Consider the following 14817-nt stretch of genomic DNA (forward strand, 5'->3'; position numbering starts at 1 on the left):
TAATTGAAAGTAATATTTTTCTAATTTAAGATCAATATTTTTGTATTTTTATACTTCTATAAGTTCTACCAACTACCAAGTAGGTCTTATAGGATTTCAAATTTTGTTTGTCATTCCTTTATGTCAATCGGTTTGGCACATTTTCTTTTTGAAGTGCTTATATCTTGACCTAATGGAAAGTTTATTTTTGTATTTCGCCATAAGATCAACTACATTTAGTACCCAACTCAAAAATAATTACAATAGCTCATTTATATCTAAACATTGTGTCTTTCATACCATTTAATTTGCACCTTTTTTAGAATTGTAAATATTAACTAATAGTCGGTGAATAAGACAAATAAGAAGTGCTATCAAGAATTACGTGGTCAAGTCCTTGCACACCTGAGCGTACAATAGAGTATAAACTAGTTATAAGATTACAAGAGAATTGTAGGGACCATTATGAAAAGAGTAAAGGGTGCAAAATAATCCATATGTCTCTCTCATTTTGCATTAATTGTCATTTTAGTCCATCTTACTCATTTTGCATCATTTTTATTTTTATACAATGGCTCACCCCTTTTTTTAATCTCATCCATACATTCTAACTCTCTTTTAATTTCATTTACACAATTCATTCTATCTCTTCATTTATTACTAATTTCTTAAAAACCCCACAATCTCACTTCGCTTCAAATCTATCGGACAGAGGGAGCAAGTGATTAATCTCTACATTACCAAAGAGTAACAATGGAAACTTGCATACTAAAATAAAATTGAAATCAACACCAAGAACATTCATTGAAGTATTATGTTTTTGGAGGATACAAATAGCCAATACATATATTTTACAAGACAAGCTGGAATGTATGTAAACAAAAATGTATGAACCTATTGACACAATGAAATGAATAAATGAATCATAAGCAACCAAATTAATGATAAATGTTTAAATGAATAAGTAAATCAAACTGTACATACCCACTTCACCTACAGATTACTAAGAACAAACATGGCTACATATTGTTCCGATTTGAACAAAAAGCCACTGAATAACATTTGGACTATCGGTTTGTGCTGATGATGCAGGCGGCAATGGTAACTCCTTGGGTAAATGTCGATGAAACGAATCCACGGCAGCTGCCACACCATCTTCGTTCTGTATCAACTGTGCTATTTCCATCACGCGCGATTTTACCTAAGAAATGACGGAAGAAAGTCATCACTCTGCCTCAATCTCGTAAAATTTCGTAAAAGTTATTTTCTTTCCGGTGTTACTCCAAAACTTGAGTATATAAGACCCTCTCGGTTTATGGTTCCAGGTTTTTGACGGCAAAGAACTTTTAAGTCGGAGGGGAGGCTGATCGAGGGAGTGGGGGGAAGGAACCTCTACGGAAATTACAAATACAACAACCATGTCAGATCCTTAATCCAAAACGATTAGAGTGGACTACACGAATGAATATATCAATTCCAGTGATGTCTTACCGAGTCTGTGACTAGAAGTGTTCAAAATAGACTCGATATTCACCCGACCTTATAACCGAACCCGATTTAGCCGACTTTATAATGGATTTACAATTATATAAAACCAATGTGGACACAAAATTCGATTTAAAACCAACCCGAAACATCTAATCCGAAATAAACCCGATAACTCGAATGAGCACCTCTATCTGTGACCTAAACGTTCATTCTATTGTTTTGGCCTTTGAAAACAAGCTTTGTAAGAACACAAAACAGGTTGACATTCTATGATCGAATACAATACAAATCAGACAAACAAATGGTAGTATGTAAGTTCAGTAGATCAGTCGTGAGCCAGGATATCCGAGAAAGACAATACCTCTGGGTTAAGCATAAATTCGATAGCCTTAGAAAGAGCTTCCACGGTGAGCTGATCGAATGGTATAGGTTCTGGTCCCAATCCTTTCTCGTGAAGTTTATCGCCCCAGAAGAACTGATCTCCGAAAAAGGGTACTATTGTAGTCGGACACTGCAATAGATCACAACCAAATCATTCCATTTCCTATAGTACAGCAGTCAAGTGAAAACCGAAAAGGGTTATGCCGCCAAATCATTAGAATTAAAATTGTCCCTCATTGTATATATCTTCATGCTATAAACGTTAAACATAGAACATACCCCAAATCTTAGTCCAGCGGCTGTAGTTCCGCCACCACCATGGTGAACCTGCAAATTTCGAGGGATAAAGATCTTTCGAGTAAGAATCAATGTTTTTTATTTTGCAAAAATTTATTGCTCTATCTACATGAATCAAATGCCGACTAGATAACGCTTTAACAAAAACTCACCACAGAGGCGCATTGAGGAAAAAGCCAATCATGAGGACAATTCTCGATAAGAAAGACATTGTCTGGAAGTTCGGAAGCTGCAAGATACATACTAGGTTCATAAGATACAATAAAACAACATTCCATAACCCCAAGCCTCTAAGAGGCTCCCGCCTAGGCAGGGTTTGAGCGTGTTAGATGTACACAACCTTAAACCCTATAAATATCAAATGCAACTTCAAATAAATAAGAAACGTACTTGATAGTCGATACCCTTAATGGATAAATGATAGTGATAATGGTAAAACGGGAAAAAGGGGAAAGCAAGTCAAGAGAAAGTTACTCACAAACACCGAGGTCTCCCCAACCACGGTCGAGTATTCCACGCTGTCCCGTTTGTTTCAATGCTTCCAGAATTATATTTGTAGTTTTCCTGGAATCGTCAAGAAGCTGAAAAAAATATAACAAGTATGTTATGGTAAGTGCTAAAAAACAATCGTATGAAGTATTAATAATGAAAGACCACCTAACAACCTATATTTTGCGAGAGAAGTCTCGTGACAATGCTACTCCGCCTTTATGCATACAGTTGAGGCTTGTATCATCAAATACTAAATTTATGTCACTCAGGCTGTATCGGATACGAGTACATGTCCAAGTGTCCAACTTGGGTATTGTGTTGAAAGTTTACCGACTTCGATATTTTAAGGCATGTGCCCTTTATTCGTAAATGGTAAGTTGTAACCATCAAAGTTCGATGTTTAGAGCGCATATCATTGCCACAACAGACTTGATGCAATTGAAATCATAGGGTCACGTTAAGTGGGGTGCACCTTGACAACCCTTGTTCGGAACACTTACATTAAAAACACGAGTGAAAGATACAGAGATCATACCATGCTACCGAAACCTACATATACTGGCTTTGATCCTTTCTTCATCCAATCAATTAACTCCTCTTGAGGTTTATAATTGGACCCAAGATTTAAGAAACAATAACCAACAACATCAACTTCAGGTCCCCAATCTGCAAGTCCATCAGATTTATAAAAACCGTAAGTCAGAAAGAAATATTATATGAACTCAAAATAATCCAACAAAATTTCTGAGAACTAACGGCCCATTTGGTAATCGGTACTAAATGGTGGAAATGAGAATGATTTGTAATATAAAATTTCATGATATGTATCATGCCATTCCATGGTAATGAAAGTTTGATCATAGTTATTTTGTTCACAATTTTTCATTACCACCTAATAACACATTTTCAAATGGTAATACATTAGAATGAATTTTGTGAAGAAAATGAGATTGTTGAAGGAGAATAAGCATGACCATCAAACTTGTCAAGAGATATTCCTATCAATATTACACTAACTTTCCATTGTCATTCCCACCATGTAGTACTGATTACCAAATGGACCGTTAAAGTCAATAAGGGGAAATTGAAGGAAAGATGATAATCATGGCAACAAGAAACTGCACAATAGTGTCTGATTTCCTTTATGTATATTTCCAGTTACTTGCACTTGTAGTTGTAACCAATACGGTGGGTATATCCAGTTGGCATAGTGGGTGAGGATGAATTTGAATGCATACCCAGGTGGGCAGGCATGGGTATGAAAATTTTAGGTGGGTATGGGTATGGGTACGGCGGAGGGCATACCACATCCACCCGCCCATTTTGCCATCCTTAGTAACCAAATCTATACATGTTTTAATAACGCCACTCACATTGTTCTGTCAACTATTTCACTTGTTATCCTAAAACATAAATCTAACAGATTTGATACGTACTTCCTAATATATTCATCCCCTGCAAACCAGCTCCTAGAAAATACAGATTTCATTTGGTTAAAGCTGTGCACTAAAATGCAAAGCATTGTTTCTTTTCTCAGTATAAAGTTTAGCAAAGCGTATTTATGCCAAAGTTGCTGCCCTATTACTGAAGAAAGTTCTTGCTCCTACCTTTTGGTTTGGGTAAAACATGATGACTCCACATGTACGTTGTTGGCAGATGATATATGGATCCATAGTATGTGCTAAAGTACGAAATTGGAGGAAGCTTCAACTTTCTTTTCCTGATATCGTTTATATGACCCCTTATGATCCACCAAATTATCAGATCAACTAGCATATACGACAACTGCATCATGTCCAGCATAAACGAGTCAGAGGATCATCCATGGTACACATACATTCGAGAAGTTAGGAAGGTCGGAAACATTACCCGGTTACCAGGACTTTGAGGTAGATGAGCTATTGGATTCGGGAATTCAAAAGTTGGCCTGCCTATTAGAAAGAATAGTAAGAACATAGAAAATATTCTTCCAAAATAGCAACAACAATACTCGTTATATGCACACGGATTTAACTCGACAGATATGTTATTGAGTTTTAGATCAAATCAATTAAAACAGTATTTCCTAAATGAAGGACAAGTAAATCCAATTTAAAACTTAGCGAGAAAACTTACGTCCAAGGCAAAGTGAAGAGTATGTGTAGAGGTACATTAAGAGCTTCGGCAACATGTGTTTGTCCTGCAAATTACAAAATGCACCATGTCAAGAGGCTAATTTCTACACAAACCTTCAGGGCTATGTTAGATGATAGTTTCATGTGTCACTACCTCATTACACACAATAAGAAATAAAAGCGGAATAAAACATACAAATACGATAAAAAAAAAGGTTGATCCCTTTGCACATACTTCCTTCGTTCTGTTTTACCCGCTACATAAAGGTTTTGCACAAAAAATTAAGACATTGATATCTTTGTGTTAAAAAGACTATTATAACATCTAAGGAGATAGATATAAAAGTTGATAAGATATGAGTAAGGAAAAAACAGGGGCAAAATAGACAATTATATTTATCTTTTGCCAAAAATAGTAATGTAGCAAGTAATCTCAAACGGTAAAATAAACAAAGTATAGCAAGTATAATGGAACGGAGGAACTACTACATAACTCTTAATCCTCCCCACTTTTCTATTGAACACAAACTTGCTTTAGTCTAGCCCATCCATATGACCATATGCTGTCCACATAGGTAGGATTCACATTTTTCTCTCCTGGTGAACAATGAGCACCCTAGGAATTACGGCATATAAGTGAAGTATGATGATGGTTTTGAGCCAATGAAAAGTTTTGTTCTTTTTCTTCAACATACTTAACCCACTTAATCCTACGGGCCTAAACATTCAAAAGGGTATTAACCAAAATGTAAAGATGGAAGAGGAGAGCATAAAGACATAAATTAATCATATGCCCATGGAAAAAATCAAAATTATTCAATGGTGAAACTGCAAACAAAATTATCTCCAACTAAAAGCAATGAACATACCATAAGCAGGAGGATTAGCAATAATTGCTTGAGCTCTAAATTGTGCACCAGTTTTTATGTCGGGTTCTGTACAAGCAGGTAGGATTGAATCCATAATGGCTTGAAATTGCTTCCTTTGAATAGATAACTCTCCGGATGCTAAGGGCAACCCTTTATTCCTTGCCATATCTGATTTTTTTCAGAATTTAGATCAATTTTAGTAGTTGAAGAGATTCAAATGCACTGTGCTCGGAAGAAATAATAATCAGGCTATAAAAATTAGAAAATTATTTGGGTCAAAGAGTCATTCCTTTTGCCAACTCAAAGTGAAAGAGGATAAAAGAAAGGCTATAAAAATTGTTATTAATAGATTTTCGTTCAGTTTGAACACAATATCATTCTAACATATAACGTGCCAAGTTAGCGAAATACATTGTATCTCTCAAGTGTAATTCAACCATTCTCGACCGGGTATTTCGGGGATTCAACACTTAAGGAAACCAATTTTGTGACTTGTATACATATCAAGATTCCGAGGACTTTTAGTTCATAACTTTCTTTTCAAAGTATACATTATTTGTATTTAATTTTATAATAAACAAGCGTTTTAATTTTGCTATTGTACAATTACTTTGAACGACTATTGAAAAAAAGGCAAAAGAAAGAACTTTAACATGCAAGTATTCTTACATCCTGCTAGAACCCGTGGATCACCACCCAAAGGATAGAATTCAACACCAGCTGACTTCACAAAGTCGCTAAAATTGATATGACTTGCCAAACGAACCCGATGACCAAATTCCTGCACATATAACTTCTTCAATTAAACAAATCATTTTTCAAATGAGTAAATAGCATTACATGTGGCAAGAGCTGATACGAAGTCCTACATTAGATTTTTGCATTGTTTAATTAAGGTAGGTTTTAACTTTGTTCACCTAAAACTATACGTTAATGTTGCTTACATCTGACCTCCTCAACCGCACCTAGAAAAGAGCCCAGTATAACATATTTCACTAGCTAATTCGCTTTTTGAATTCTCGATTCGCTCAAATTTGCCCAAGAATAGCACAAAACCGACGATAAATCGAATTTTTCGATTCGCGAGGAGAGTAGCGAATCATGTGACAGTGAAAGAGCCATTTTGACTGTGTTGAGTGTGTAATTGGATCTTCATTCATTTGCTATAAATGGAAACAAGTTTGGAACTAAACAAACTCTAGATTCACTATAAACACATGTGAATAGGATTCAGCCCAAATCAACATCAACATTTGATATTCAAATAGGTACGTAAAAATCAACAGCAACTGGTAGGAGCCTCCAAAAGTACTATGTTCAAAAATGGAAAAAATGGTGAATCTAACAAAATTAATAAACAAAAATAGTGTTTATATACATGCCTGAAGTTTTTTGGCGACAGCTAGAAAAGGTTGAACATCTCCTCTTGTACCAACAACAAGCATCGCAATTTGTAACTTCGGAATCGATTTGCTTGGATCAACAAGAACAGAACCACCCTGAATGGAGTGAAACTGTGACATCTTAGCAGCTAGTGGATCACTCTTGAACATACCCTCCTTCACTGCTAAATCAAAACGACTACTAAGATTATTCTGTAAAACAATGTTCAATGAGAAAATTGAAAATCTTGCAGTCATTTAGAACATTAAGCTAGAATTTTCAGTTCATCCATTTTGAAATGATATGATAGACATGTACATATATTTTATTTCAAGGAAGGTATGGTATAGTCATCCTTCAATTGATTATAAGGGTGAGTGTTTCAAAACTAATCATCCAATGATTAACATATGCCAACAAGTAGCATCATCTATAATTGCATAGCTTCTCCATTTTTTGTGAAAATATTAATATTGCCCTTTATTCTACGGATTTCTAGCTGCCTCTTTAACTCCTTTCCATTCCCATGTTAATGTTTTGTCCCTTCAAAATCTAGACTATAACCCTTGTTTCCATGTTGCTAAATGCTGCTAAAAAGCCCCTAAAATAAAAGGAAGGTTCCAATCAACCTAAATCTTTTTCTCAAAGGGCTTCAATAAGATGGATTAGTGAGTATGATAAACTTGGAAATCATTGACAAGTTTTACAAGGTGGCATAGCACTAATCCAAGTAACTACTGCTATAAAAAAATATACATATGAATGATTCAACCTTCATGCCTAACAGCTAACCATCAATGGCGGATCCAGGGTTTGGAGTCCCATGGACCACCAACACATTGACGAAAATTCGGCAGAATTCCGTTGTAAAATTAACAACTAAAATGTTTTTTTATATCTGCAAAATAACATGTAGAAGCGCAATAATCCCAAGACAAAGCTAAAGTAATATAAAAGTGATCAATTAACGTCCTCTTGTCCTCCGTAATTTCAACCTAATTGGAATGGTTTTACACATACTTTAATTGATAAGGGACCAAGAAAACTACATTTTCTCCTGTCAACTTAAATTAAGTAAAACAAAAAGAGCATAGAACTCAACACTCCTTGATAATAGCATAGCACTTAACATTCTTGTCCTCCGTAATTTCAACCTAATTGGTCAAATGGCTCATTAAATCATATGAATTCTTAATTTTTGTGAAGTTGCACGTGAATTTTGCTACTAAAGTCCATCTGAAACAACCTCGCTTCATCAGTAACAAAGGTAAGGTACGGTTGCCTACATCCAACCCAAACCTGGCTATGACATTGGGGAAATGGAATGTCATTGGCAGTATACTATAATGCAGTAATGATCACTTCCAGTAACGGCCCATGCCCATCCCTAGCGGTGATCATAACGCCAAATGTCGGCCAAAAGCATGATATACCCCTCAAAATGATCCAAAACGTGGTTTTTTACACCTTTAAGCGCAGGGCAGTTTGATGATTTTGAAACCCGTTACAAAGCGGCCTTGGTTTCACACTATGTACTACACAAATAATTTCAACCTAATTGGTAACGTACTGAAGGTCAAGCAATACAGCACAAAAAGACCCAGATGGAATATGACTATACTGTAGCACAATTCCCAAGTCTAATGACATAAATCCATATAATTAAGAACCATTGAATTAATTCTCAAACTAAGTACAATTCCTCCATCAATAGACAACGATTACAAGATAACATACCTTCATTCAAAGAACCATCAGGACAAACTTTAGCCATAGATGACTGCTTCAGAAAGTGCATCTGATTCTTTCTCTCAGAGAAACTGTAATCTCCTTTAGATGAACATGCATTCATCTTCTCATCTAAAACCTCGCTGAACCCTTTTCTATCATCAATTTCATCCATTTTTCTGAAAACTTACCTTATACCCAGTTCAAGATTCAATTTTTTTCTTGAATAAAAAATACCCAGTTCAAGATTCAAACTTGACAGCACAGAAATGCACTAATTCAAACAAAAAAGATACCAAAAGCTTAAATTTTTTTTAGAAGAAGTAAAAATTGAAATTTTAGAAATAGATACAAGATTAAGAGACAAAATACCCACCAAATAAGGAATTTTTTAAATGGTTTAATTTTGAATAGGAGTATACTATAGTAAGTTAGTATCTTGAATCACAAGTTGAAAGGAAAACAAAAAAATTAATTTGGACAATAGCGATTACCCAATAGAAGAGGAGGACAGGTTGTCAGCACAACGAGTCTTGGGTGTCAGGGATCTTTAAGTCTTAAATATGCTGAACTGGACCATAGTATATTACTCTATTAGGAGTATTATACAATTTACATGTGAGTTCGTCAATTGGGAAAAAATTAAATAAATTAAGAAATAATAATGAGAATGATGGGGATATATGCGGTGTTCTTCCTGCTGATGTACATCATTATTTGGCATTCCCCACTTTGTATTAGTCGTGGGTTTTTTTATTAAATAGACAAGATAATTAGTGGTTAATCAAGCAGATAGTTAAAAAATTAAAGTTTAGCTAAGAATAAAGATTAAACTTTGGAATACGAATTTTAAGGGTTGAAATGGGAATGGATATGGGTCGGAGCTAGCTAGATTCAGATTCGAACCCTTTTTTTATTGGATCTAGATTAGTAAGGTATAGAAAATTTAGACCCAGGAGTTTTAAGTTTACATTATAGTCTTCAGTGACTTTATCTACTATTGAAACTGAATATATGGCATTAACTTTTACAGCAGAAGAGTTAATCTGACTTAAAGTTGTAGGTGAATTTGGTATTTCTTAGGAGGTTGCTAGGGTCAACTGTGATGGTTTGAGTGCTATTTGATCAGCAAAGGATCAAGTACATCAAGATAGAATGAAGCTCATTAATTTCTGGTATAATTTTCTCCGTACCGACAAGAAGGTTATAATTTCAGGCCCTATGAAAAATATTGCTTAGACTTATTGAATATTGATACATGTACTTTATACGGCCTTCGAGGCAGTGTTGGGGAAGCTATAGGAGGAGGTGTGTTGGTCTCTAGGTAGAGCTTGCTCTATGGGCTCATGATACAGGTGGAGCATCGTGAGTGATTGTTACTTGGTTACAAGTTGGTAATAAGTCTGTTTCGGATTTGATGGAATACTTGGTTTGTGCTTGAGCATTGGTTGATGTTATAGATGGTAATTTCATTATAGAGGATGGATCCACCGTTGAACACAAGTTCGTGTCAAAAGTGGAGATTATTAATATTTGGTGACTTAAACTTAGTCTGGGAAATGAGAAGAAACAAGAGGAGTGGTCGAAGAAGTTTATGTCAGCAACTAACACTAATCTCGATCAGGACTACACTAGTCTCAGTCGAGATTAATATGGAAAACGACAGTGACTTTGGGCAATTAAAGTCTCGGGTGAGACTAACTTAGTCTCAAGTGTGATTGATAATCTCGAGCGACACTGGTGGCTAATTCGATCGAGATTAAGAGTTTATGAAATACAGTGACTCTGGGCGCGATTGAATCTCAAACGAGAATCAAAGCGACTTTGGACAAGATTGATAATCTCAGTCAAAACTAGGCACGTCTGCATATTTTCACCTCAAATTTCGATAGTTAGGGTTTAGAAGAGAGAAAGAATTGAGAGCCGCAAATTGAGAGTTTTTGGTGAGCAAACAAAATACTTTATATCATCTTGTTTATGATCTCTTTACATTGTGAAATTTGTTCTCAGCAATCACGTTAAATTCTTCATGTCTTTTAGACTAGGCGAATAAAAAATACAGACTTTTATGTATTCGTTGTTAGTAATATAAAACAGAATTTAAACCTTAGCTTTAGGCTAACAAACACTATTTTTTTAGAATACAACAAACACTATTTTTTAGAGTTTAAATTTCCAAAACTTATTTTAACGAAAAAATTTGCTGTTTTTCAATTTTTCTTGTATTTGCAAACAAAACAAGTAAAAAGCCCTGAAGCAGTTTCCCCAAAATCCAAATTCAGTTGGCCAAATAGAGTTAGTAGCTTCGTTTTGAGAAAAAATGGCGGCCACAGAAGAGGAAAGCGCAGTGAAGGAGCCTCTCGATCTCATTCGTCTCAGTCTTGATGAACGTATTTACGTCAAGCTTCGTTCTGATCGTGAACTCCGTGGCAAACTCCATGTACCCTTTTCCTCTCTCTCTCTCTCTCTCTCTCTCTCTCTCTCATTTTCTATTTTTTTTTATAATTTTGCGTCTTTCAATTTCCCCTTCATATATATTTGAAGCTTTGTAGTTTGATTTTACCATTGCTTGACTTTGATTAAGCATTTGTTGAATTTCTCTTTTTCTTGTCAAATTCTTGAATTAGGGTTTTTGTTTGATTTGCTTACCATGTATATAAACCTCTGTTTTTAATTTGTAGTTGTCATAGTCTCTTTGCTTTCCGTAATGGGAATCAGATAAAGTATTCTGGACACTGAATGCAAAATTCTCGAATTACTCTGCGAGTTTTCCCCTTTTATTCGTTTTTTTGTGGGAAGGTTCTTTTAGCTTCTTATGGCGTAGACTCTTTGACATATACATTTGCTTTTGAAGATGAATTGGAGGAAATTTTTTGAGAACAGTATAATTTGGCAGCCTAAAATCTCAAATTGAAATGAAATATAGTGCAAAAAATGCAATGTGAGTGATGCAGTTATCGTATCGTCAAATATCGACGAAAGCATGAGATATCCTTGAAAGTTGAAATTGTCGGTACCCGGGTTTTTTTCACCTTTACAACGGGAGAAATATTAGTTCAATATGTTTGAAAATCTTTACAACGCGGCCAATACAATGCGATGCAACCTCATTTTTGCTACTTGGTGAATAACATTCACTGAGACTATGTTTGAAAGATCAGTGTGTGTTAGAATTTAAAAAATGAGTTCGGACAACTGTATCAAGGAGTAAATGAGGTAAGTAGGTAACCCACTTACAAACCCAAAGGATCTTTAATACTAGAACCTATTGGTAGTAGTAGGAGTCGCTCCTCAAGTTTATAAAGTGACATTTCCTCTTCTCTTTCTCGGATGTGTGACAACTTATATGTGGGTAATAAACTAATAATGGTCATTTGAATAGTACGAAATTTTTTTTTTTCTTCCTTGGCTTTGACTCTTTGAGACAAATATTGCGCTATTAGCCTATTACTAATTTCTTAGTACACTAAGCCAAAGAGACTAATACTGTGTGCTATTAGCCTGTTACTAATACTGTGTGCTATTAGTTCTTCCTTGGCCTTGTCATTACTCATTATAGAATAGAATGAATGGTGTTGTATAAAGCTTGTAGGTTGATTTAGTTTTCTTGGTGTTTATGCATAAGAGGTTCACAAAGCCAAATATTGTAGGTATTTAGCATCGGCCAGTAGATTGTTTCTTTGTCTCTACCTTTTTTTGGTCATATTTCTATATTTTTCATGGATTTTGTTGAGGATATAACAAGCGTACCCTCTGTATTGGATTATAGTTTGCACTGTGAAAAAATTTCTTGCTATTGCCTCTGTTTGGTTCCATTTACGACAGAACTGAAGCTTGTTTTATTGTAAATCTTATGTCTAGTTTTAACATGGTCTGAAAACCACTAATCTAGCTATTGCAGAAAGTGGTTGTATCAGTTTCATGGTTCCTTGTGTTGTTTTTCTTGCTTAGCATCTTTATGTTAATTTTTTTATCCCTGCATTTGATTTGCAGGCTTACGATCAGCATCTGAATATGATTCTTGGAGATGTTGAAGAAATTGTGACTACCGTAGAAATTGATGATGAGACCTATGAGGAAATTGTTCGGGTATGCCTTTAATTAAAGACTTGGTTATTTTTCTGACTTCTGATAATCGCGTTGGTATTTTGAACTGGATGTAATATCAGTTCAATTATATTTCGCAAATGTTACATCTAAAAAAGATATTTAAATGGTTTGGTAGTATAGGAGAGAGTGGTACTTTTTCTCAGAGATGTGAAACACTTGTCATAGTTGTGTAAATTCAATAGGCCAATGTCCTGTTGCAAATCTAATACGTTCACAAACTAGTCAGACTTCACTTGCAGTTCTAAACATGAGAAAATTCTTTTGAGAGTTACGGTGGTTTGCTGAATTGCTGTCATACATCACACTTGCTTTGCGGTTCACCTTGAGAAGTCTTTGATGTTTGAAAGTTAGAGCTTATTCCTAGTGTGACAAGTTTAGTATTGAGAAACGGCTGTGGGTATCATTATGGCTTTTGTTAGGGTATTGTAGGACTCAATCAACTTACGATATAAATTTTTAAAAGACTATTAAAACATTCTTGTTGTAGAGGCATGTACATTATGCGTCATTTTTTTTTTCTGGTCTGAGTAACAAATGTAAAAAGTATCTAGATTTTCAATAAAATGTACATACGTGCTGTTCTATAGAGGCATATACATTGTGTATCCTTCGTTTCATTGGATTTTCAGATTCACAAGATTTACAAACATGTTCTTTCTCTGCTTATTTCATTTTTTTGTATTTCAGACTACAAGGAGGACTGTTCCATTTCTCTTTGTTAGAGGAGATGGAGTAATACTGGTGTCACCTCCTCTGAGGACAGCTTGAAGTAGGATATCGCAATATTGGATCGTGACTTAGGGAGCAAGCACTTATTGTTGCATCTATTGTGATTTTTGCACACAGGTTAAAGACAGTTTTTAAAATGTAGACTAGCTTGGACAGAAATGCTTTGTCATAATTTTGTGGATGAATGTAACTCATTTCCTTCTGTTCAAATGGGATGTAGCTTTTTGACGTGCTTACAAATTTCTTTGCAACTTGATGTTGATCAGTTTTTTTCTTGGATCAGAATGAACTGAGCAACTGAGTAATTCTCTGGCATTGATAATTCCTGGAGCAAAACCAGTCATGTTGAAGTCTTGACTGGTATTTTGTAGACTTGCCTTGATCCTTTGGTTTAGTCCGTGCAAACTGATATCTATTTTTACATTTCACATCCCGAGTTGATTGGAAATGTCAGCTTGTACAAGTGACATCATTTGATTTATTATTTAACATGAACGGATAAAAAGGATAGTTATTTGCTTGAAGTGTTAAGTGTAGGTGGGAAAAATCGAAAAAAATAAAATAGATAAGATAAATTATTAAAAAAAAAGCACGAAATAAGGCGAAAATCAACTTATTTCTAAAAATAAGCGTCTAATTTTCAAACCTGAGGTGTATTTCTGTTCGCAATTAGAGACTGCGAACATGTGCTTAATTTTTTTAAAAAGCAAAGAAGGTTGTTGACTTTTTTGACCCAGTTAGTAACAGTTTCTTTGCCTTTAAAAAAAATTAAACACCTGTTCGCAGTCTCTAATTGCGAACAGAACCGAACCTCAGGTTTGGAAATCAGACGCTTACTTTTAGAAATAAGTTGATTTTCATTTTATTCCATGTTTTTTTAATAATTTATTGAATCTATTTTAATAATTCGAAAAATCGTACCTTATATGTAATGATGGTGATAAAGGGAAAGAACTAAACATCATAGTAGAGCGGGGATCAGTAAAGTTCATCAGTTAATCTTTTGGACAAACTAGCAAGCCAAGGCCAAGGGACCCAACATCGGCTACTAGGCATCGCATGATACCAAGCCAAGGTTAAGGAACCTCTTATTAGTTGCTAGGCATGACGCACAGCGAGGGCAACATTCCAACACCTATAAGAGTGATTTTGGGAATGTATAAGGTGTTCTTACTTGAAACCGTCTTTTCTAAATACAATTCTCAAAAGCCCAGCCTATTATGTTAATTTAAAAAAAAACTGACGCG

General features: G+C 35.0%; 2 protein-coding genes across 2 annotated transcripts; one reads left to right on the top strand and one right to left on the bottom strand.

Annotated features, from left to right (window-relative positions):
- Positions 1–753: 753 nt before the first annotated feature.
- On the bottom strand, positions 754–9181 carry LOC130810138 (sterol 3-beta-glucosyltransferase UGT80B1-like). The gene is made up of 14 exons (XM_057676097.1): positions 9108–9181; positions 8741–9005; positions 7003–7184; positions 6290–6401; positions 5621–5788; positions 4753–4816; positions 4507–4564; positions 4245–4422; positions 3173–3303; positions 2624–2726; positions 2298–2374; positions 2128–2175; positions 1829–1978; positions 754–1180 (listed from the first exon to the last, which is right to left on the bottom strand). Exons 2-14 carry the CDS (start codon positions 8904–8906, stop codon positions 983–985), a joined length of 1635 nt encoding a protein of 544 aa, XP_057532080.1. The 5' UTR covers positions 8907–9005; positions 9108–9181; the 3' UTR covers positions 754–982.
- Positions 9182–10952: 1771 nt separating this feature from the next.
- LOC130810139 (sm-like protein LSM3A) lies at positions 10953–14093 on the top strand. The gene is made up of 3 exons (XM_057676098.1): positions 10953–11171; positions 12725–12820; positions 13529–14093. Exons 1-3 carry the CDS (start codon positions 11052–11054, stop codon positions 13607–13609), a joined length of 297 nt encoding a protein of 98 aa, XP_057532081.1. The 5' UTR covers positions 10953–11051; the 3' UTR covers positions 13610–14093.
- The last annotated feature ends 724 nt before the right edge of the window (positions 14094–14817 follow it).

Source organism: Amaranthus tricolor, chromosome 4 (genome assembly GCF_026212465.1).
Source record: "Amaranthus tricolor cultivar Red isolate AtriRed21 chromosome 4, ASM2621246v1, whole genome shotgun sequence".
NCBI classification, from domain to species: Eukaryota; Viridiplantae; Streptophyta; class Magnoliopsida; order Caryophyllales; family Amaranthaceae; genus Amaranthus; species Amaranthus tricolor.